The following is a 23,144-nucleotide window of genomic DNA, read 5'->3' as shown; positions in this document are numbered from 1 at the left end:
ACACTACAGCACCGTGCACCACATATAAACACACTTCTACACATACACACACACTCATGGACTTGCTTTCAGTAACGATAGCAATAATAATAAAAAAAAAATACAAAAACCAAAAGACCATGAGTACAAATTACGTATGCTCTTCATGCCCACTGCAACACAAGTCACTGCAGAACATGTCTTTTGCACACACATTGCACAAGTGGTTCCTTTCTCTCCTTCTCTACTGCAGGTACAGTATGTCTGAATGAACTCAACATAAAAGTGCCCTCTGTCTGAATGACAAAATGCCATCACTTTAACACACTAATGAATTTTTTTTATGTGCGTCATGTGTGGAAAAAGGCTTGGGAACAGGAATTATCATGATGAAAATTGTCTCTGACAGTTCTGACAACAAATGGTTATTTGCAGTCATTTTAGAAAAATTAACAGTCAAAGGAAAAGATAAACAACCATATAAAGCAACTCTTATGTCTACTTGTCTGCAAAGCTGGAAAATAAATTGGCTTACGGTTGTTGCCTTTTCACACGTAACTGTGTAAGTATGTCCAAAACAGCATTCCAGTTATCAAAGGCGCAAACCACAGACCATCTTAAGTGTACGTTTTAAGCAAATCAACACTTGAAAGGCATAGCAGTGGCATGAAAAGCAGCCAGAAAACAGGTAGCAGGGGCAGGAGGGAGTCTTTCCTATACAGAGGGTGGAGGAGCATTGGAGTGACCTTAAGAAAAGTCAGCAATTCAGGCTGGTCAGCCAAAGAGGTCAGGGAAATAGTGTTGGAACTAGTCCACAAAACCCACATCGTCCTTGTCTTATCACTGCATTCTTGGTGGCTTCAGTCTTCCTACCAGTTTTCCTAACAATTTTCATGACCAGTGTAAACCACTGTCATTTAGACTGTCATAGGTCCTCCCCCTCTCCTGCAGATTGGAGGTGAAAGAAGAACCCAACAACAACATCATTTGGCTTTTTTGTTCAACCAATAAACTACTATTGATCTAAATCACCTTCTTTGGTCTTCATCAGAAGATCTTAAGAACAAACGTTGGATAATATCCTTTTAGAGGACTATGAGGAGAAAGTGGTTTGGGCTAGCTGCCTTTTAACTGTGCTTTTGGAGAAGCTCAAGCTACACCCTTTTTCCACTGGGATGTATGTCCAAAAAGGATCGATCACAATGATAGCATGAAGGTGTTTGTAGAAATATTGTTGCCTAAAAAAATATAATCTCTGAAGTATTCTACACAGCAGAACTGAGTGATGCTTTATGGGAGCTGATAATATGGCAGCAAGTCAGATCAGATCGTCCGCTGCGTAAACCTGTCCAAATAACTTTGGTTGGACATGACTTTTCGCGGCCCCTGTGTAAAAGATCTTACACACTGCATTACCGGACCACAGAGGAGACATTTGATCTTAAACCCAAGTGGAGCAGTGTTTTGTTTGAGCAATTCGCACACATACACATTCACTGACACGCATGCACATACTGCTGAATCATGCCAAAAAGGCTATTTGATCAGCGTCGAGCCGTGAGCGGTGACGTCCACTGTGACAGTATTCACACGCTCCCCTCTCTTCAGCACAAAAGGGCAGAACAACAATATTATGGTGTCCACCGAGCGCCCACCCCCCAGTAAAAACAGTTCTATGAGAGGAGGCTTGACCTACCTCTTCTCTCGTACATAAACACAAAGCCGAGTGTATTCTGACAGCTGCTGCCCGGGTGCCCTGTGGAGAACAGAAGGAGAGCTTTGAAGATCTTGACCTTCTGAAACAATAAAACGGCATCATCAAACACTCTCCTGAGACAGGCTGCTGACCCACGGATCCAAATGTCTGCTTGAGGTAATTCATATTAAACTGTAGGGATCACTTTGTGTTTGATTCTTGCAGGGACACAGACATTGTTTATTTGAAGTGGTCCAATGCCCCTGACTGACAACATGTGGAGTTTACCACTGCTATTTGAATTATAATGCTTTCAATACTTTTATACTATGCTGATACGCTCTCAGACATGAATGGGTTACAGTGTATCCATCTGGACAAGAAGTTAGCTGGTCCTAAGTTGGAATTTCTCATTTTTGAATAATTAAAAACAAATCAGAAACAATACAAAATGTAATTTCATTTAAATAAAGGTCAGCTAAATAGCATCAGAAAACTTTAAAAAAGTCATATTAATCTACCTTATCAGCTGGTTATCCTCATCCTGTTTACAGGGAGCACCAGTGACTCTTAGGACCACTTCCAAAGGGGTGAGCACCCCACTATGGGTTAAATACTTGGACTCTCTGACATTTGTTTTAGAATTTAAGCCTCTTGGATGAGAGGCAAAGGTCTTCTCAAACAAAAAGGAATCCAGTTGTCTTCCTAGAGTGCTCAATTCCATCTCCATCATAATGTGTTTGTATGTAATCCCTTTAGCAACAGAAAAGACATTTTGAAAGACTTTAACTCAAGCCAGATACTTCTGCACACCGACAGGTGTATCTGCAGAGTATCTGGAGGATCAACAACCAATTTTCTAGCCAGTTCCATCCATCTGATCAGTTCCACCAGCACTGACTGTGACGCCAATGCTACATAACTAGATAGCTAACTGCAACTATAAACAGATATACCAAGAATCTGTAAAAAAGGCTTTATACTGGTGGTTTTAATCTCTCTGTAGGTTGAGTTCATGTGACTAATCGTGAAAAACCATCAATTACAAAACCATGTGAGCAGGAGTTGGCTGCATACGGTCCTTGTTGAGAACAAAAGAGCGACTGTGTTTGCTGAAATGTGGTCTCAAAACCAACTATCATCTGATGACACTTTACCTTTGACTGGCTTTTTTAAATTCATCTACATTTTTATTAAATGACTGGGACACAAAAATTGGAAGTCTTGAGCTGGACAACTAAATAAAGCCTTAAAAAGTATATCATTGCAACCACGGGATAAGTGAGTAAGCTAGCCAGTGAGTTCCCAGACTGCACAAGTTATTATATTATTTGGTGTTTATGCAAGTTAACCTGCAGTTTTAATGTAGAATATTTTAGTACAATGTGTGGGCAAAGTCTTGGCCAGTTATAGCCTAAATGTTTGCAAAATATGGCAGCCAGCAGTGACGATCACTGGCAATACTGTAACTCTGCTGAGCTGCACAGTTGTAAACCAACTTGCTACACTTTAAAGTGCAAAATCAATCAAGTTGATCCATGGAAGTGTTATAATGGATGTATACAATATGAAAAGTAATGACTATAAACTTAAATGTCAAATAATCCCTTTTGCACTGGAAACTAATTGGACAAATGCAATTAATAATGTGTTAATTAGTAAGGTGCTGATGAGGGGTATTTGGTTACGTGTGAAACAGACCAATCAAACTGTTCCCCTTTGGTTCCAGTTTTATTTGAGCTTGTTTAATACATTGCATTCATATGAACTGTCAATCTTCTCATTTGACTATTAGCAATAAAATGATAAGAGCTATTTCCCATAATCTAACATGTCTTTTACAGTTCATTAAATGAAGCAGAATCTTTTACAGATTAATATTTTGGTAACAGATTACTAAAAAATATGTTTTTATGATGATACTTGTGGTATCTGTACTGGTAGACAAATCAGATACCATAAAGGGAAACGTGACTTATCTTCAAGGTCAAGAGAAGACTTTTATTTCTCCATGATGGCATCAGAGGAAGTAAAGCTATTTACCACCTCAAGAGACAAGTCAGGTGGTGTTTTTGTAGCACAGCATGAGTCACAAGCTGAAATCATTGAAACACATCAGAAAAAAGATCTGTTTGTGATGAAAAACATCAAGAAATGCATTACTGATCCCAGCTCAAATGTTCCACACACTAATGTTGTAGTTTAATTCTTAAGTCTTACCAAAAAACAAGCCTTTGATCTCCTAACCCTACATTAGCATAACTGGCAAAAGGTGTTGCAGGGCAAAGATGCCAGCTGAGTCCCCTTGCTCATCGTGCGAAGGTCGGAAGGCCTTCTGTCTTTGACCACATGCTAATCTTTACAGGGCACTCAAGGAAGTGGTGTTGACAGGCTAGATTTGAGGTCAAGAGGGGGCCAAGGGTCAAGCACTTCCTGCTGACATGAAAGCACATCCAAGCACACCTTGCTCTCGGTATCTGTCGTCTGCCCCCTCACCATCTGTACCGACATAATCTGGGGCTCATCGTCCAAAACAAAAGCCATGTGTTAATTACCTTTGAAGGTGTAATGACTTCGGGGCCACAGCCGATCTTCATCTGGTTTCAAAGTGAGAGCCGGAGAACAGGTTACGCTTCAGACGCGTTGCAGTTGTCCTTTGCCTACCTGCCCTGCCGTGCTTTCATTTGCTATGGTTTCCCATATCAAATCCAGAGGTGCATAACTGCTTCACTCTCACTTTGGTGCGCTCTTAAATAAGTAAATTAAGGAGAAATTTCTGAAACACAAGAAACAGGACTACACCTGTCCTCCAGATGTGACGGCATTCGCTTTGATGGAAGTGCTCCTTGTTTTCCCGATGTTCGCACACCGCACTTGAGGATTATTACTGTTTTTTATGTACTTCCATTATTTTCCAGGTCTGAAGACCTACAGTGAAGAAAAAGGCAACACTTTTAGAGGAATCACTGAAAGTCTTCACATTTACCGGCTTCCCAAATGTTTTTTTCAGAGAGAGTCCATCTCCTAATTCCAGGAATTTGAATTATGAAAAGATCAAAAATGGACAGAGGCAGTGAATGGTGCTGGTAGCAATCTTCTCGTTAGTCATCACGAAAACAACATGAGTTTTTGTGATGACTGCGTGAGTAGAGCTTGAGTAACACTTTCTTCTTCCCACAAATGACCAACTTGAGAGGGAAGTGGGTGTTGTCTATTCCTGAACAGATACATCACCACGTTCTGAATAAAGGAAGGTGATGTTTTTCTACTATCCAACCCCAGGTGACCTTGAGACCAGAGATGAAATCATTTTCGGGATGACACGCATGTTGCTTTTACAGGAAGTGGTTCTTGACCTCATTCAAATCGTACAATGATACTTACACCTACCAGAGTTTGTAAGAGGATACATGCTCCTGCATCTGAATACATCAAAGGGTAATGGGGACTTGGCAGCCTCATTAGTTATGTGCTGTCTGTGCCACTTCAGCCGCTTGAAGATATGCAGCCATTTTCTCCATTTTCTCTCTGCTGAGAATAAACAAACTCTCTCTCTTTCTAATCCTTTGAAATGCTTTCCCCACCCTTTCCTTTTGAAAATCCTAAACTCTAGTTTCCAGTCTCAGGATGGTCAGAGGAGCTCACACACCTTGATCTTCATGACATCTACAGGAGAGTTCCTGTGATGTGGGGAGTAGAGCCAGTCTGCTCCACAGACCTACAGGTGAACACAGACAGTGGTCCTGTGAAGCTGACGCTGGGCAGAGAGGCAATGCTGCTGGTTTGCCGGTGGAGAAAGAGGGTATAAATATCCACCTCGTGCAGCAGTTTCCTCAGTTTCCTCCAAAAGCAAACACTTCAGATTCTACCTTGTAATTTATCACTGCTCTCTCTCACTCTCTCTGCCACTGAGGGAAAATCTCGGTCAGGAAAACGTTGACTTGAATGATCGCATTGTTTTTGTTTTTCACGTTTCATTTTGTCTCTTTGCGCCGTCTGCGTGTATAAACTGCACTGGTTTTGCGAGAATCACAAAGTAGTAGTACTACTTTACATCTTTTTTTTTCTGCCAGGTTGGGAAAAATCTTAAGGGAAGTGCCTCACAGTACAAACAGCGTACTGTTAGCTTGGATTATAAATACTCGATGTATGCCACACGCAGTAATGTGTGCCTCAGATGTGTGTTTCTTTCATTCTAAAAGTAAGGGTGTAAAGGCGGGGATGATGATTTCAGATTCCCGGGAGAACATTCCCAGGCCTGGAAGAGTCCATGGAAAGTAATCAAGTAACAGAGTGATGTCATTCTGATGAAAGGCAGCTTGTCAGACAGTTGGCGACTAGGGGTGCTCTTTGGCATCGGCCGCAACCCGCTTTACACCGAAATATGACATCAAAGCAGGTACCAGTCCAGGCCAAGAGGCTGGCACTGATCATTGTCTTCTTTGATTACAGTAGCCTCATCTTCGTGGCGAGAGGATAAAAGAAAACGGCTGCTTGGTGTTAAAAGAGTGTCGGAAATAATGAGCCACGTATCATGTGCAAATGGTGTCCCAGTGGTTCAGTGGATTGTGTAGTCAGAAGATGGGCTGATTGTCTCAGACACGAAAATCTGGTCCAAAATTACCCTTAAGACTTTTTTTTAATCAATGCCCTCCAAACTGGCATTACCGGTTTTTCACAAATCAGATTTATGTTGCATGTCAACAGCTCTTTCTCTTTGATATGTTTAATTCTTCATAAAACCAAGATTAAACAAATAATTATGGGGATTCTCAAGTCTTCCTGCCCGGCTGCTTTAAAGTCTGCATCTTAAAAAAAAAACAGCTACAAATGCAGCTCTCACATAACTGAATAACGACCATGTTTTACAACAGGGTGTGGACTTCAAAAGAATTTCCCCATAGAGAATACCAGGTTAAGGGACGGAAAGTGAATAATGTGTTGTGGCTTTACTGTCATGACCTGTAATAAGGGCTTTTCCATGTCCTTTGGCACAACTGTGGCATAAATAAACATTTCCGAGACTAAAGGGACTGATTCTCCTTCTGTCTCGCTCGAGAGGAGAATAGGCGCAGGGGCAGGAGGGCTGCCGCCTCTCTGATGATAATAATAGCAGGTCTCGAATGGTAATTGGTCTGTGTTCCCTCCTCCGTCACTACCAGGTAGAGGGCATTGAAAAGGGTGATTCAGGCACGAGGCATGAGTGGAAAACTCCAGGAGGAAGGCCGCACGCTCGCGCACCGGTGCCTCCGACACAACCTGGTCCACCTCAGTCATCCTCCAGCACACATTCCTACACACATGCAGACGCCGAGACGTGAAACACGCATGTGCACCCGCCCTGACAAACGCAAACATCCATCTTGCTTAGTACGAATGACGTGACAGAAATGTATAGAGGCAACAGCAGCTACTTTGTGACTGTCACTCAGATGAAAGATGAATAACAAGCAGCTGACCTGTCAGTTGAACTATTTGATTACCCCTCAGTGCCAGAGAGACCCCAAACGCAAGCTGTCCTATCTTGAAAGAGTTCATTTTTATCAAACAGGGCATCATCTGTAACCAATAGACCGCCTCCTCTTACAAAATGAGAGCCTGCTCGACAGATGTCTCCTGCCTCTCTTACTCTCTTACTCCCCATTTACATTCACATCTTAGATGGCACCTCTTGACTTAAGTCGAGATCAAGGTTGTTTACCGATTGTCTGGGTAATATCAGGAACATGTGGTGAGGGTACATGAAAGGAACTCCACGGTGTGTTAACACCCAAAAAACCTCTGTACATGTTTGTTTTGGGTTTTAAACAATAGCTTCAACATGAAATTAAGGGGGCCTGCTTCCGGAGGTTTGCCTCAAGGTGACACAGAACAGAAGCCGAGGCTGAAAGCGTTTTCGCAGGGGCGCAACGTCAAAGCCCTCTAGCGTTACAGTCATATCAACTTATAAGTGAAGTTGTCGTGAAATCTATATATTTGCATTAAAAAACATCCAATATTAGTCTTCTTTTTAAGTGCATGTCTCCTCAATGACAAGCACCTAAAGGAAATTTCCATATCTGGTGTTATATTACTGGCAGGATGAAAAATTAAGAGTCATTACTACAATATATACAGATCTGCTGAAGGGTCTGTCAGCTTTTCAGCTAATTCGTAACACATGAACAAATTTCTAGTTCTCCTTCTGTCATCTTTTATTAGCAGATTTCTGCACATAAACACTTTGTGGCTTAATAGCACTAAGACATAAGATTTGCTGTTGTGACCTTGGTGGAATTTAGTACTTTGGTTCAGTCCCACAATGCCCAACCTGCCATCATGTGTTTTATACTGGTGCTGTGTAGGTTGTGTGTGGGAATTTAAAGAAACTCTTCTATGAAATATAAAAGTTTTATAGATGGCGATCTCTCCTTTGTTCTCCTGATGAGGACCTCCACCTGTTTCTGATGATGTGAGCCAGAGCATGTCCCTTTCAAAAGGCTGATCCCTCCTGATCTCTTTGATGTAACCTGACCTAACAGTTCCAACTAGCGGGATTTGATGATCGCGGATGGATCCTCGACAACAGCATGTGCGAATCAAAACTACCCGGCAAGGCGAGATGGACGACGGGAATGTGTGAGCAGAACTGGCAGGCTGTGTAGACAGACGGGGCTATGATGTGTATAAACACTAGGCAGGCAATGGTCACATGATCAATGCTGCCAGCCCAGACTTAAGCAGTAAAACCTGTGGATCTGTGAGGGCACATGCAACTGATCGGAGATGAAAGACAAGCTTTGACTTTCACAGGAGGCCTGGGGTTGGGGTGGGGGCTACGGGGGCACTTCTGAGGGACTGCCATCAGAACAGCTGGGTCATTTTCAAATGACCTAATTCTAGGATTAATCCATTCAAAATTTGTGTCTATGCTACGCAAAGAGAATGGGAGGCAAGGAAAAGGGGAGAGAGAGAATTACAAGTGAAAGCCAGAAGAGCTTAATACTTGGAGTTCAAACAAGGTACTTAGCAGAGAACAAGCCACCATGCACCAACAGTAGCAGGACTGCCTGGTGTTTCAAAGTTTGTCTCCGGCACTTGAGTTGTTTTGTTCAAATTAAATGAGAAAGCCTTTACGTTCGCTCTTTGAATCTACAGATTTCTACCCTCAAAGCGAGAGCATCTGCAGCTCTCACTTCTTCAGTCAGACGATGCTTCACCACCAGGGCATCTCCTCACGTTAGAGAGTGTGTCAGGGGCCGACGTCCATCTGCGAGTGATTTAAGGGTTACATTTTTGAGAATGACGTGTGATAAAACAGGGCAGTATGGGTCAAAGTGACTGGCCTCAGTCTGTGACAGAGCCACTTCTCCTGGACCCTACCACATGTTTTAATCTATACAAGCCTCTGTTTGAAGTTCCCAATTAATACCATCCATCCTGGTGGTGACTTCATATCCATCTTACCTGGCTCAAAACAGTTTGACATTCTTTCGGCACGCTGATTAACCATGGGGCTACAGTGAGCGGGAGGCTCTCTCTGAGAGGATGTCAAGCTGTTTTAGACTGATGGTGTTCTGTGTTTTACGTCTACCTGATCCATCTAACTTGTCCACTTTATTTTAACTTTATTTCAGCAGTTTAATTTAATTGTTCAGAGAGTACTTTCTTACAAGTTACACAAATGAAACTATCTATTGCAAAGTCTATAATGTGAAAAAAGAACTATTTGGCTACGTGGAGGCTAAAGTGTGACCACAATTTGACCAGCCAGTTTCCAAGCAGTTGCAGCCCTCTCTCAGCAATGCGTCGTAATAAGTCTTGGAGTTCTGTTTTCTATTTCAGAGCTCTTGCCTTCGTGGATTGTTATGAAAATTGTGATGAGTTGGTATGAGGAGATTGTATTAAAAACACAGGCTTATCCTAATCCTGCTCCCACAAAGCTGATACAGCGCTAATCAATAAGCTATCTAAGGCTAGAGTTCACATCAGAACTCTTGTGGGCATGACAAAAAGTGGTGTAGCGTCACAAAAATACTATCTGTGAAAATAAATATAAAAGTGTGTGTAAGTGTTGTTAAAAATATTCGGTTGACTTTAGAAATCCCTGTAATGTCCTGTCCAATGAGCTCAAGTCAAAACGACAAACGTCACCAAAACACCATCATGAAGTCTCACTTTGATGAACGATCCCTTTTGCCCTGTGGGCTACACTTTAACTTAAATGTGTCCTTAAAATGAGAGGTTGTTCAAGGGAAGCCTACCTCAACTGTAACGAGGCATTCCTGTGTTAAAAAGCTGGCTTCCCATCAGGATGCTCTGCTCGACTTAAAATATACAGTAGAGCAGGAAAGTTTGGAAGAGACTGAAGTGGGAGGGAGGAGGTGAAAAGAGGGGGAGAAAGAGTGATGGTTGCTTTGATCTTTTGGAGGCCCCATCTGGATAAAAAAGGAGGGGTTGGGGGGGGGCGGGCGGGGGGTGTCTAAGTCCCTTTTTCTAAACCTAAAGCAAAACGTGAGCAACTCAACTCGTCAGAACTGGAACTGATTTTTTATTTTTTATTTTTTTTTAAGAGGTCTGCACTTTTCTTTCCCAGGTGGGGCGTGGAGTAGCGATAACAGACGGTGCTCTGTGAAAAATGATCAACTTTTACTTTTAAGTTACATTTAAAAGTGTTGAAAAATAATTTTAAAAAATTATAATAGGTAAACTCTTAAAAATAACCTGGCTAAATATTGATGCAACTCTGCCAGTTTATGTTTTGTTTTTTTCAAGCAAGTGTGTAACAAGATGCATATTCTCACTTCATAAATTTGTGGTGGAATGGGAAATGGGCATTTCAAGGCCAATAAAAGCCACCACATCAAATAAAACATTGCGGATCAAAAGAACCAACGCATGGACATTTTTTTTCCCTCTATAAATTAAAAGGGGGGGGAGGGAGTTAGTCTGCCAGACTTGATCATGCCCTGAGTCCTGCCCCGCTCCTGTGATTGGCTGGACGGTCACACAAGGGGGGAAAGTTTGAATAAAAAACAAGCGCATGGCACCAGTGTTGTCGTTCAAGCTTGTGTGCTTGGTCCAGAAGGGCTTGAGTTGTACCAGACAGATGAGGAAAGAGTTGTAGGCGCACTCGTGAAAGAAAACCAAAATTAAGCCTGAAAGTATTTCCAGTTATTTCAGCGGGTGGCTACAAGTGGTCTCAGAGGACTTTTGATTTTACCTGACATTTAATTTGTCTCTTTTGGAAGCTGACAAGTGTTTTTTTTTTGTTTGTTTTTTTAAATGAGAATTTGGAGAAAGGACGTCACAAAGATGACACTGATCAGAGTGGTTTCATCAGTGCTGCTGCTGGTACTGATGCAGTCCGGAGCTCTTTGCGCACGGAGGTTTCGGGGTGGCCGCAACCCACAACCGCGACGCTCACCGCCTCCTCCCACTTACCGGGCAGACCGGGGTGATACCACCGAGAGCTTCCCTCTGGATTTCACCGCGGTGGAGGAGAACATGGATAACTTCATGACACAAGTGAAGAACCTTGCGCAGTCCCTTTACCCCTGTTCGGCGCAAAAGCTTGACTACGACATGAGGCTGAACTTTTTGGAGAACACATCAGTCACCTGCAACGACGGCAGTCCTGCGGGGTACGTAACAACTGACCATAAACATGTATGAGGTTACTGTCAAGTCAAAAAGAGGCCAGCTGGGCTAGTAGGAGCTGTTATTTTGCCTTAAGAGTGCTTCAGCAGGACTCATCCGTCCTGCTGGCCATTAAAATAACCCACATGTATCTGGCCTGAGGAGAAAGTGCATCTCCGTTGATTTTCTCAGTATTTGGAGTGCTGAATCGCGTATTTTATTTTCATTTTCGATCAAGAACCATATAAATGTTTTTTTTAACATATTAAAAGAATATATACAAATAAAAGGAGAATAAATGATTAAAACAATGTCCTGATGCCTCAGTCAGAGTAAAAAATAGACAGCTGCTTTGCGTCAGTGAAGCGTGAAATTTGCGGAGAGCCGCATGGCCTATGCTTCATTTCCTTTGCTTCAAATTAGAATGCAGGTTTTGCGCTGCGGAGTTTCGATTTTACTTTTTAGACCCCCGCCCATCTCTGTCCGTCTTTCTCTGATGAGTACTCGGATGGTTGACCTGTTCGGCTTTCAGGGTGGATGCTGTAAAATATCCATAAAAATATAGTAGATTTTTAACTACATTTTTTATAGAAGGTTAGATTAGATTTTTTTCAGTTGTTTTTATTGTTAATAATATTGTGAAGCAAAAACATTCATTGTGAACCCCCCCCAACTCTACTAAAGAGGAATAAATCGTGCTGCTAAAACAGCAAACGCCAAATATAGTCCCTCCTTCTCTAAAATAGAAAAGGCATACGGACTCTTTTTTCAGTGTAGTTACAAGAAGACAAATTGTAGGTTAAAGGTCAGCGACACAGATCGGTGTATAGCTGTAGACGATTTAATGTGTCATGTCTGTCCGCGCATTATGCTGCATCACAAGTTACACACAACTACACGCGTACTCATTATTCACTGCTGTAAAGCATGTTGTGTCGTCGTGAATACTTTGGTTGTCGTTCTGATTTGTTGATATATGTGACTGAGCAGAGTGAGCTGTGCATTACACGGCGGCTCCTGGCTGTGTAAAGCGTGGGGACGAGCGCACGCAGGGAACAGTTACAGGCACAAGGCCTTTCATTCACTGTGGCTGTTATCAGCTGGGATGCTAATCCATCAATTGTTATAGCTACACGGATATTCATAAGTATGTAATGTAAAAGGGAAAAAAGTTACTAGAGCAAGTTACTAGGAAGTGAGTGGGTTTTTCATCTGTTGGAAACTTGTTTAAATAGGTGGATTGACACAACACCTCCCCCTTTGTTTGTTCAGCTTGTCAATTCTGGCTTCAGTATGTTTGATGGAAATAAGAGTGAGCTGCCTACATCGCTGAATAATAATAGTTAAAACATTAAGCGCAGCCAAAGTGTGATTCAGTGTCTGAGTTAGCAGCTCAGAGCTTCAGCCAAGTCTGTTTGCCTTAAAGTCACTGAAATGTGTTTGCCAATCTTCCGAGTTGAGTCACTGGTAAAATAAAGCAGATATTCAGTGAAATGGGGGGGGGAAACGCTTCAACATCACAGAAGCACATTCAGAAGCCTCTTGTTTCTGCAGCGAAAGCTACTTTACACACCCAAAATATTTAATTTTCCTTGTGTTTCTGTGTTTTTGTTGAATAAAAGATGAGGATGATTTGGTTAGGACTGCACCCTAAACCATGGGTGCATTGCCCTCTTCTGGACTGACCACAGACAGCACATATCTCCAATATTCCAAGATAGGTTTCCTACAATCTTAGAGCAGCTATAGCTCAGAGTCATGTGTCTAAGTGCATTCTAAGGGCGTTAAATTGGGCTTATGCGGGTTTGTTGGCACCTACTGCACCTGAGCAAAAGAGTTTTACTTCCTATCATGCCATTACTTTGAATGGCAGCCTTGGTTTTATCCACATTTTATGACATTGTGTTCAGAGTGAAGAGATGATGGTATGTTGCTTATTATGGAAAAATACCATCTACTGGAATCTACAGTGGAACCAGGATATGGTAGAGGATGATGTTTATCTCCTTTTCGATCACTGTATCAGTGTTTGAAGTGCAGCGTGTACACACAGCATCATTGCTTTCATCCGTGGCACCTTTTTGAGATTAGCATCAAGTTCGTGGCATCCTTGTTTGTATTACTGATGATGCGATGTGTGTATTTTACGCTTGGGTGCAAGCACTGATGTAGAAACAATGGCCACATTATCTTTCAGTGTCTATTTCTTTCTCCATAAGAAAGTCTCAAACCTGTGGGCCAAGACGTTCATGCAGGCAGCGTAAAGCAAAACTTGAGGAATTTAGAATCATATACACATATTGTTTAAACTCAACCATGCCTATTATCGTGTGCTCACTTCATTCTTTGGTTCTTGTAGGTACTACCTAAAAGAATCTCGAGGCAGCAGGCGGTGGTTGATATTTTTAGAAGGTTGGTATTTTGGACTAAACTGATTCACCTCAACACATTTCTCATTTCATGTCCAGTTATACCAAAAAAATCACATGTGACATGATTGTTCCTATTTTTTGTTATTGGTATATCTGCCTGCAGGTGGCTGGTACTGCTTCAACAAGGAAAACTGTGACAGCCGATATGAGACAATGAGAAGGTTAATGAGCTCCTCCAAGTGGCCCCAGACTAAAACAGGTGAGCCTTTCCATCAGCCCCCCCTGTTGCTCCACCCGGGGCTCCTGACCACAAGGTGAAAAGCATACCTGCTTTTAATGCCTCAGCAATTAAAAGGATGGGATGCATCTAATGTTGCTGCGGTGTAGGGCTACCTGGCGCCCACCACTAAAGGAAGAGAGACGCCTCTCTCTCTTGTTGCACTGTAATAACTGTAATCCACGTGGTAATGATGATGAGTAAGAAGAGGATGTGTCTCAGGGAGCCAGAATGGCTAATGATACACGTCGGTCTGTCTCTGCAGGCACAGGGATCCTGTCTCCACTCCCTGAGGAAAACCCTCACTGGTGGAACGCCAACATGGTGTAAGTTGCCTTTTGTGCTCGTTGATGCCCAATTTTTAATCACAAGTGGCATTTTAAATGTTACGTTTGTTGTGTAGGTTTGTGCCCTACTGCTCCAGTGATGTTTGGAGCGGTGCTACAGCCAAAACAGATCAAAGTAAGAGACACCACTAAAGTCTCAAAATCTTGACATGTATTTGCCCTGAAAGAAGAGTTGTTTAGTTCGTTTGTCTCTCTGTTGTACACAGGTGGTTATGCCTTCATGGGCTCACTCATTATTCAGGAGGTTGTGAAGGACCTGCTGAAAAAAGGTCTGGAAAATGCCAAAGTCCTCCTCTTAGCAGGAAGCAGGTGTGTTCACATGTAAAAATATTGCCCAGGGTTTTATATTGAAAGCTTCTGCACGTCATTCTTACTGATGTATGTGTACTGATGAAAATATATATTGTTTTTGTATGAAGTGCGGGAGGTACTGGCGTTCTTCTGAATGTTGACCGTGTGGCAGAGATGCTGGAGGGACTGGGCCACACTGCGATACAAGTGCGAGGCCTTTCTGATTCTGGCTGGTTCCTGGACAATAAGCAGTACCACTGCACTGACTGTGTGGACACTGCCAGCTGTGCCCCCACTGAGACCATCAAGAGAGGCATCAAGTATGGGATTTCTCTCAGTTTAGTTTTATTTATTTCATACCAATATTTATCTCAAGATACAGATTCCTATGAAATTATAGATAGAAGTCCCAACAATAAGACAATAATAGCAAGCACTGCTAGATGTGGCTGGCTGCTATGGCTGGCTGGGGGGAACAAACAAAACATGCGACAAAGCACAATCTCTTGGAAAGAGATGATGACATCCATTAGTCACATATAAAGGCACTGGGAGTGAAAAAGCACATCATGCACGAGCCCAAGCAGTCTGAGCCTCAAGCAGCCGAACTAAGGAATATTTCAGTGTCACCTCATGCATTTATCTACCAGCATTATTAAAAAGAAAAGCATTAAGTCTAGTCGTTAAACTGAGATCACCAGGTTGCTACTATACCCATCATATCCTATCTGTGTCTGTTTCTATTAGGTACTGGGGAGGGATGGTACCAGAACGGTGCAAACAAGCCCATGAAGGAGAAGAGTGGAACTGCTTTTTTGGATACAGAGTCTTCCCGTCTATAAAAAGTGGGTTTATGATCTATGTGGATACAAGTAAATGTGCATTGTGATGTGATCTACGAATACTCACATTGTCTGGCTGATATTTTTCATTTTCCCTGAGCAGGCCCTGTCTTTGTGGTCCAGTGGCTGTTTGATGAGGCTCAGTTGACAGTAGACAACATTCAGCTGACAGGTCAGCCTGTGCAGGAGGGCCAGTGGCGCTACATCCAAAACCTGGGCACTGAGCTGAGGAACACACTCAAAGATGTCCCGTAAGGCCATGCATCTGGATTTCAGGTGGAAAATTTACAAAGAATTATTGCAAAGACTTTTACTGATTACTGTTTTTTTCTGTTGTTTTTTCTTTAGGGCTATGTTTGCTCCAGCATGTTTATCGCATGAAGTTATCACCAGAAAGTGGGTATTATTCATTTTCAAAAGGCCTCTTCCCCGCTGTACGATTTTTTACCTGTGTGCTGACAGCGCCCTCTTGTGTTGTGTTCTAGCTATTGGATTGATGTGCAGGTTAAAGGCACCTCCTTGCCCAGAGCGCTGCACTGCTGGGACCGCAGCCTCAACGACAACAGGAACAACAAGGCTCCGCCTAAAGGCTGTCCTGTGCATCTGATTGACAGCTGCCCGTGGCCACACTGCAATCCCACCTGCCCCACCATCCGAGATCAGTTCACAGGGCAGGAGATGAATGTCATTCAGTTCCTCATGCACATGGGCTTTGATGTGCAGAAGATGGCCCAGCAGCAGGGAATGGACCCCAGCAAGCTACTGGGCATGCTCAGCAGTGGCAGCTAAAAGGACACAAACACACAGGCATTATCTCAACGTTAAACTAAGCAGAGTTGGCTGGCTGGTCTCTCTGGCCAGTCTCCCAAGCCTGATACCTCCAACTACCCCTCCATCTTCACAACCCATTCTACCTATAATGAATTTCCTCTGACCTCCTGTTTACTTTACTCCAAACCTCAGTCAGTGCAGGGACTTTGACCTTGTCCCACAATCCCTTTTCTCCCATCTGGTGACAAGTACTGTGGCAACATACCACAATGACAAGGCACAAATCTTTGCGACTCACCATTTAAATTATATTTTGTTTTGTAAAAGAAAATATCATGAATGTAATCCAGTTTTAAGGATGCTCACTGATGTTTTGTTTTTATGTTTGTCCTTCCATATAGTTTAAATTTAGTCATTGCCACAGTGGCATAGGGATGCTGTTTTTGTTAAGTAGCCAATATAAGACTGTTATCAGTGCAATTGGGCCCTAGCATTTTTCTGTAATTGGAACTCTCATTGCAAAAATAACTGACATCAAGGCAGATATAGGAAAATATCATAAGTGCGCTAAGTGCTGAATCAGAAAGGAGACATTTTATATTTACCTCTAAAAAAAAATAAAAGCATAAACAATAGCCAGAGAAAGACAACTGACACTGATGCTCTAATAAACTCATAGCAAAAGACTGTCAGTTATAATTACCCTGTTTGAACTAAACAGGCACAAACCATGTGTTATTACCGCTAATGAAAGTAATGCAATAAGACACAATGTTCCTATAGCTGTAACTCCCTTGATAGCATCTAAACCAAATTGGTATATTTTAAGATGTCAGAATGTCCCCTTTAGTTGTTTTACAATGCTAACTGTGGTGCTAAAGTGGATCTGGTTTAATGTCTATACATAGTTATACAAAAACCACAGTGCCATCACATCTAAGCTATACCTCTTACGCACAGGCCGCATCATCATGACAAGACAGTTCAAAAACTCATGTTAGGTCACCTCAGTAGATCAGCAATCCTCAAATCAATGCAATGAACATTTAAAGGGAGACGAATATTGTGTATTGTATTTTTTGAGTATATGTATAGGCTCTATCAAGTGTTCACTATTGTAACTCCCTTCTTATTATTATCTCATAGAGATCACTTTTTAATATAATGACAATGTTGTATGTAATGATGTCTTTATAAATGATGTTTTTAAAGGGCCTCTATTTCGCATCACACCAGAAAAGGAAAAGTATTACTAATTGTAATTTTATTCTGTAACATATTTTTTAACAGGAAAAAAAAACTCAAGCTACATTGGTAATTTACATATTTATTTTGTTATGTAAATCATATTTATAAGTGCTATTTTCACAGAGAAGTGATTCTTTGTAAATTGTAAATACATTGCTGTTTTTCTCTTTGTGTTGACTGCATGTCTTTGTATCAGACCAGAAGAAAAGACACATAACATAATATACTACAAGATAAATATTTTTTGCAGTCTTGTGATTATTACTTCTATAAGGTCTACTAAAATGGTATTATTAATGTGTAGAAGATGTGGCATTACTATACTAAACTATACTTAAAGTCAGTGACTGATCACCTTCAAGAAATGTGGTTATCACCTAAAATAAGAGAAATATTTCAGAGTGAGTGAAGTGATCTGGTGGATAAACAAGAAAATTTCATTATAAGTTCTGCAGACCAAAAGGTACTACAAGCTAACTGAATAAAAGGTGTGCAAATGATGCAAAACTAAGCTGCCTTGCATAATAAACTCTGCACCATGTGGCTCTTATCTTGCTGTGTATTTGAGCCTAGTGCAGTGTGTTTATGCTACCTGCACTGCACACATCACAATTTAGCTTTTGTTCACACATACACTCACAGTGTGATGGTATCTACCACGCAAGGGCCTAAACATCAGGAGTAGTCTGGAGCCTTACTTACAGTTCAGCAGTTCATGGGCAGGACAACCTGGGCATCAAACCACTAATTCACTTTTGCTCCTGAGCCACAGCTATCTTTACACATGCTTATCAGCATCTAAATGTTCTCTCCAAATTATTTAAGCATAAAAACCTTGCTCAGAATAACTCCACCTTGTCCTCCCATGGCACGTCCATCACAGACAAAAAACTTATTTTGAGAAAAATAAATTCACACCCTACTGGAAGTAATTAAAGCTAGCAAACTTAGAAAGGCGTACCGCTTTGATCTTTCAGAATGAAGACCAACAGAAAACTTTGTATAACTCACATCCTAAATGGAAGAAAAATTTGACAATTAAATAATACGTTAAATAATATATTCACAAACACAGTAACACATGTAGGTTTTAAAGTAGATAGGTAAAAATGATCATTATTGTACAGGAATTAATATACACTATTGCAAAATACCAGTATAATACTGTACTTTAGAAAGTTTATTGATAAAAAAGCATAATAATGATGCTTTTTGTTTTACTGTTTTACATTACTGCTAAAAATTTGGTAGTTTTACCGTATTAATTGCTGCCAGTAAAGAACTTTAATTTGAAATGTGTGCTGATAACCCAGAGATGGGTTTGGGTTTTTTTGTTTTGGGCTAAGAAGTATTACTGTTCCCTGTGATTGATTGGTAACCCTCTTGCCTTATGATAGCGCAAACAGGCCCGACCCCCTGTCACCCTGAATTAGATAAGCAGATAAAATGGATAGATAGTACTGTTCTCTATATTACCTGTATAACAGCTCATTCCCTAACAGTGCAAGTGCTGCAAACTGCAAAACAAAGAAGATAAAGCCTCTTTAAAATTCCACACCAAATGACATATTCATTTTTAAAATGCAGTGTTTAAGGCAATTTTGAGTAACTTCCTCCAGAGCTGAAAAAATGCTGCTTTGAACTTGAAACTGAAAATAACTTATAAGTAGTTTGCAGTTATGTATGCAGTAAGCAGTTATGAATATTTAAGTTTGCTTTTGTTTTTTGCAATATTCTAATTAAAGAAATGCATATACATGCATGTACATTTCTAAAATTGTTTTAATAGTGATTTTATGTAAGAATATCCTTGCAATGTTTCAATTTTAAAAAACGAGGATACTTAAATAAGAAGGTTAAAATATTTTAAGTAATTGCCACTTCATTTCTACCTCCCTTTCATATGCATAGGTCAAATCTGCCATCGCTTGTGTATAATCATCCCTCTGAACCTGTGTGTAATTTATGCCTCTAATGGGAGTCTTAGCCCTCCTCCCTGTCATTACACAGTGTGTAAATGCCAGTTTCTGACTGTGGGAGCTCTGACTCAGCCACTCTGGGTGCTCCCTAGAAATAAGACTCCCAAACTGCCTGCCACATGCAGCCTCCCACCCCTCTGTGGAATATAGACCCCCTATTTATAGCGCTGGCAAGGCCTGTAACTCTGGGCTCGGCACAAACTTTCATTTAAACAACCACCCCTAGCAATCCACCGAGTGCACACTGACAGAGACAGGAGGAGCAGGGTGTGCTTGCGTGAATAAGAAAGAGTGGGAGATCAAGTCTGAGAGGCAAGAGAAGACAGAAAGCAGCGAGACAAAGAGCAAGAGACATAGCCGACAGTTTGAGTGATTCTGGTGGACAGTTTAGGGAAGAAAAAGAGAAAAGAGAAGAATTTATAAGGACTGAGTCCATGAGGAGTTGAAGTTGACTGACAGGACAACAAATTTGTCCACCTGTTTGGCACTGAGGGATTTTGCTGGAAGATTGATCTTTGGATATCAATTTTCAAAGAGGGCTGATTGGAGAAGACGTTACTTCACTTTGATATTTTGCTAAACTGGAAAAAGTAGTGAGGAAAGAAGCCAGCAAGCAAGGCAAGCAAGAGAAAACCAAGATTTCACTGCAGCTTTTGAGTAAGACTCGATCATATTATTATTACATGAAACACATTTTGAAATCATTAGAAATCAACTGTTATTATTCTGCACAGAAATTAGACTCTTTTTACAAACTTGTGCAACCAAGAAGAAAGAAACCTATCAAAAAGATAGCTTATTATCAAAGTTGACTGAAAGTCTTTTCTCATTTTAAGCTATTGAACAAACTTCTACATAACAATGTACGCATGTAACCTAAGCTTAAACACACTGCTGTAATTACAAAGCAAGGTCAGGAAAGAAATTACAGACATTTGTAATTAAGGACCATCTATAACAGGAAACCAAAAAAAGGGTGAGGTCTGCGCGAAAAAGACAGAGGAGGCCGCAAGGACACCAACACGGGCAACGGGACATTAAGAATCTCACCAGCAACAACAGCTGCTTTAGAGGGACAACAGGCACCATGGATTCTCAAGGAGGACATTACCTCAACAAAGAAGCTGTGCTGTCCCCTTTAGGAATAGCCCGAATGTTCCAGCTACTGTTTGGCTGCACCATAATGGCCCTTGTGTCCCACAGCGCAGGCTACAGTGCCAATTATGGAATCTTCTGTATGTTTGTGTGGTGCTTCTGCTTTGCTGTCACACTGGTTGTTTTCACCTTGGACATTACCCGGCTCCACACTTGTATGCCGATTTCCTGGGATAACTTCACTGTGGCCTTTGCCATGCTGGCAACACTCATGTACATCACTGCCTCTGTGGTCTACCCCGTTTACTTCCTCCAGACAGAGGTTCCCGATGAGGAGTGGGAAGTCCAAATATACCGAATTGCTGTTACAGTCTGCTCTGCAGTCTGTTGCTTCCCCTACGCAACTGAGGTGTTCTTAACACGAGCCAAACCAGGGGCTGTGGTTGGATACATGGCCACTGTGTCTGGTCTGCTCAAGGTGGTCCAAGGTTTTGTGGCCTGCATCATTTTTGGGGCCCTGGCTAATGACAGTGAGTACAACCAATACATTGCCACCCAGTACTGTGTGGTGGTGTACAGCCTGTGCTTCTCTGTCACTGTGATAGTGGTCGTACTGACGGTTTCTGGTAGGACCTCTGCCCTGCGGTTCCCATTTGATCGGTTTGTGGTCATCTACACCTTCTTTGCTGTGATCCTCTATCTCAGTACTACGCTGATCTGGCCCATCTTCAGCTTCGACAGGAAGTATGGCAACACTACTCGTCCCGAGGACTGCCCACGAGGAGAATGTCCGTGGGATAGCAAGTTGGTTGTGGCCGTCTTTACTAACGTCAACTTAGTGTTGTATTTTGTAGATCTTGTTTACTCCCAGAGGATTCGCTTTATCTCTAGTTCTGCTGTCTGAAACCACCACAAACAACCAAGTTCAAGGACATATCCAGTTTGTTCTCCATATCCAGGTCTATGTGAAAGACTCAATGGCTTAAATCCACCATTTCACAGTGTTATGTAGCCAGAGTATAACACTTTTTTTTAATTAGCAGTATTATCTAGTTTTTATGTTACAGTATTCATCTAGTCCTGAACTTCTTCCTACCATAGAGAACATGCACCATGGAGACAATCTCAGCAACTCTGTCCACAGACGACTCTGGGAAATATATCCATCTCTCTAATACAGGCATCCATCTTATCTGGGACCTAAAGAAGTATCAGACCAGTGTTATGTCATTCAACCTTTCAGAGGCTTGGCAATTTATTTAATACTATTTATATAACAATAAACAGGGTGGAAATATATAGATATGTTTAGTATCTGTTAGGTCAACAGTTTGCACTGAACATAGAATATGGTTTTGGCTTTCTAGCCACTTCGCTGTATTTTTTTCCCAGTTTAGATTATATTCCCCACATATGTTGAAGTTTATAAGGTTTTTTTTTATTTACTGAATGTCAATTTTTTTGAAGGCAAATGTTTGGCAGCAGTATTAGATTTCTTATTTTGTTGATACATTACATGTTGACCACAAGCACGAGTGTTAACATTCTTTTTCCCATGTTTGTACTCTGTTCTGTGTTTAATAAAATGTCTATGTTTTCATTTGGCCTTCTTTCACTTCTTTGCATAAAGTAGGACTTAAACACACAGTGTTTTTCATGTTCTAGGGTAATTTGCTGCTACCAGTGAAACTATTTGGACAATTTCATGTTTTTTCTTTATACTTGGTAATTTAGCATAGACTGGGATTCGCCAATACGTAACTTTTTTTCTCTTTTTAAAAAATAAAGGTTTTCCAATGTGTTGATTGTTCATAAAATGCAGAAAGAAAGAAAAAAGATCAAGCAGCATATGCTAGTTTGTTTAGCCTACATATAGTCTACAATTTTAGAGAAGCTGTTGAGTTAAATAAAAATGTTTATAAACATTAATGCCTAATAATGTAGGTTTTAAAGTATAATGTAGTTTAGAATGTTTAACTTTTTTTTAAAAAAGCATTATAATGTTGCTTTTTGTTTTACTGATTTACTTTACTGCTAAAAATCTGCTAGTTTAACCACGTTAATACAGAAAATACATGCTGATAACCCATATACACACACACACACACACATATATATATATATAAGGTAAAAGTGAACATTATTTTATTGTATGTTAATATACCATGTTGCAAAATAACTCAAATATGCTGTACCCTGTTATACTATATGCTTAAAATGAGGTAGTTTTACTGTTATTTCACCATGTTAATACAGAAAACACTTGCTAATGGCTGCCAGTAAGTCACTTTAATTCGACAAAAAGCTATGACCTGTCTGTATGGCACAACTTTAATCATTACAACCACAATAAGCACAGTAACTACCTGCTACTGTTGAATAGCTAACAAATATAAACAGGTTTACCGACAGGATAATGAAGAAACTTAAGAGAAAAAACGCCTAACTCGGAGTTACTTACATCAGTCTGTTAACTATGTTGCACTTTATCTGCTCAGAATATGTATGTTATGTCTGAGCGCCTCCATCTCGACATGTCTTTCCAAGCTTTTCGCCGGTAGATGCCAGTAAAGCGACTGCGTCTCCTAACCAGCTTTTCCTCTCAGCAGCACAGCCTGGTGCAATTTAA

At 41.1% G+C, this 23,144-nt stretch overlaps 2 protein-coding genes and 1 long non-coding RNA gene across 3 annotated transcripts; 2 read left to right on the top strand and 1 right to left on the bottom strand.

Annotated features, from left to right (window-relative positions):
* Positions 1-4,394: 4,394 nt before the first annotated feature.
* LOC146576202 (uncharacterized) lies at positions 4,395-23,083 on the bottom strand. Its single transcript, XR_014892226.1, has 5 exons — positions 22,977-23,083; positions 21,612-21,715; positions 15,871-16,207; positions 15,490-15,687; positions 4,395-4,603 (listed from the first exon to the last, which is right to left on the bottom strand). It is a non-coding gene; the product is annotated as an uncharacterized LOC146576202 (long non-coding RNA).
* Positions 10,725-17,861, top strand: notum1a (notum, palmitoleoyl-protein carboxylesterase a). Its single transcript, XM_085271279.1, has 11 exons — positions 10,725-11,298; positions 13,653-13,705; positions 13,829-13,924; positions 14,208-14,268; positions 14,346-14,404; positions 14,496-14,598; positions 14,709-14,900; positions 15,328-15,425; positions 15,526-15,673; positions 15,771-15,818; positions 15,908-17,861. The coding sequence occupies exons 1-11, from the start codon at positions 10,940-10,942 to the stop codon at positions 16,209-16,211; spliced, it is 1,521 nt and encodes a 506-aa protein (XP_085127405.1). The 5' UTR covers positions 10,725-10,939; the 3' UTR covers positions 16,212-17,861.
* myadml2 (myeloid associated differentiation marker like 2) lies at positions 20,379-22,195 on the top strand. Its single transcript, XM_085271283.1, has one exon. The coding sequence runs from the start codon at positions 20,508-20,510 to the stop codon at positions 21,417-21,419; it is 912 nt and encodes a 303-aa protein (XP_085127409.1). The 5' UTR covers positions 20,379-20,507; the 3' UTR covers positions 21,420-22,195.
* Positions 23,084-23,144: the final 61 nt, after the last annotated feature.

The sequence above is a fragment of the Mchenga conophoros genome, linkage group LG4, assembly GCF_057382185.1.
Source record: "Mchenga conophoros isolate Kocher_MC1m ecotype Shallow Benthic linkage group LG4, M_conophoros_male_GT1.1, whole genome shotgun sequence".
NCBI lineage: Eukaryota > Metazoa > Chordata > Actinopteri > Cichliformes > Cichlidae > Mchenga > Mchenga conophoros.
The sequence above is the reverse complement of the archived record's forward strand: the minus strand, read 5'-3'. Positions and strand labels throughout refer to the sequence as shown.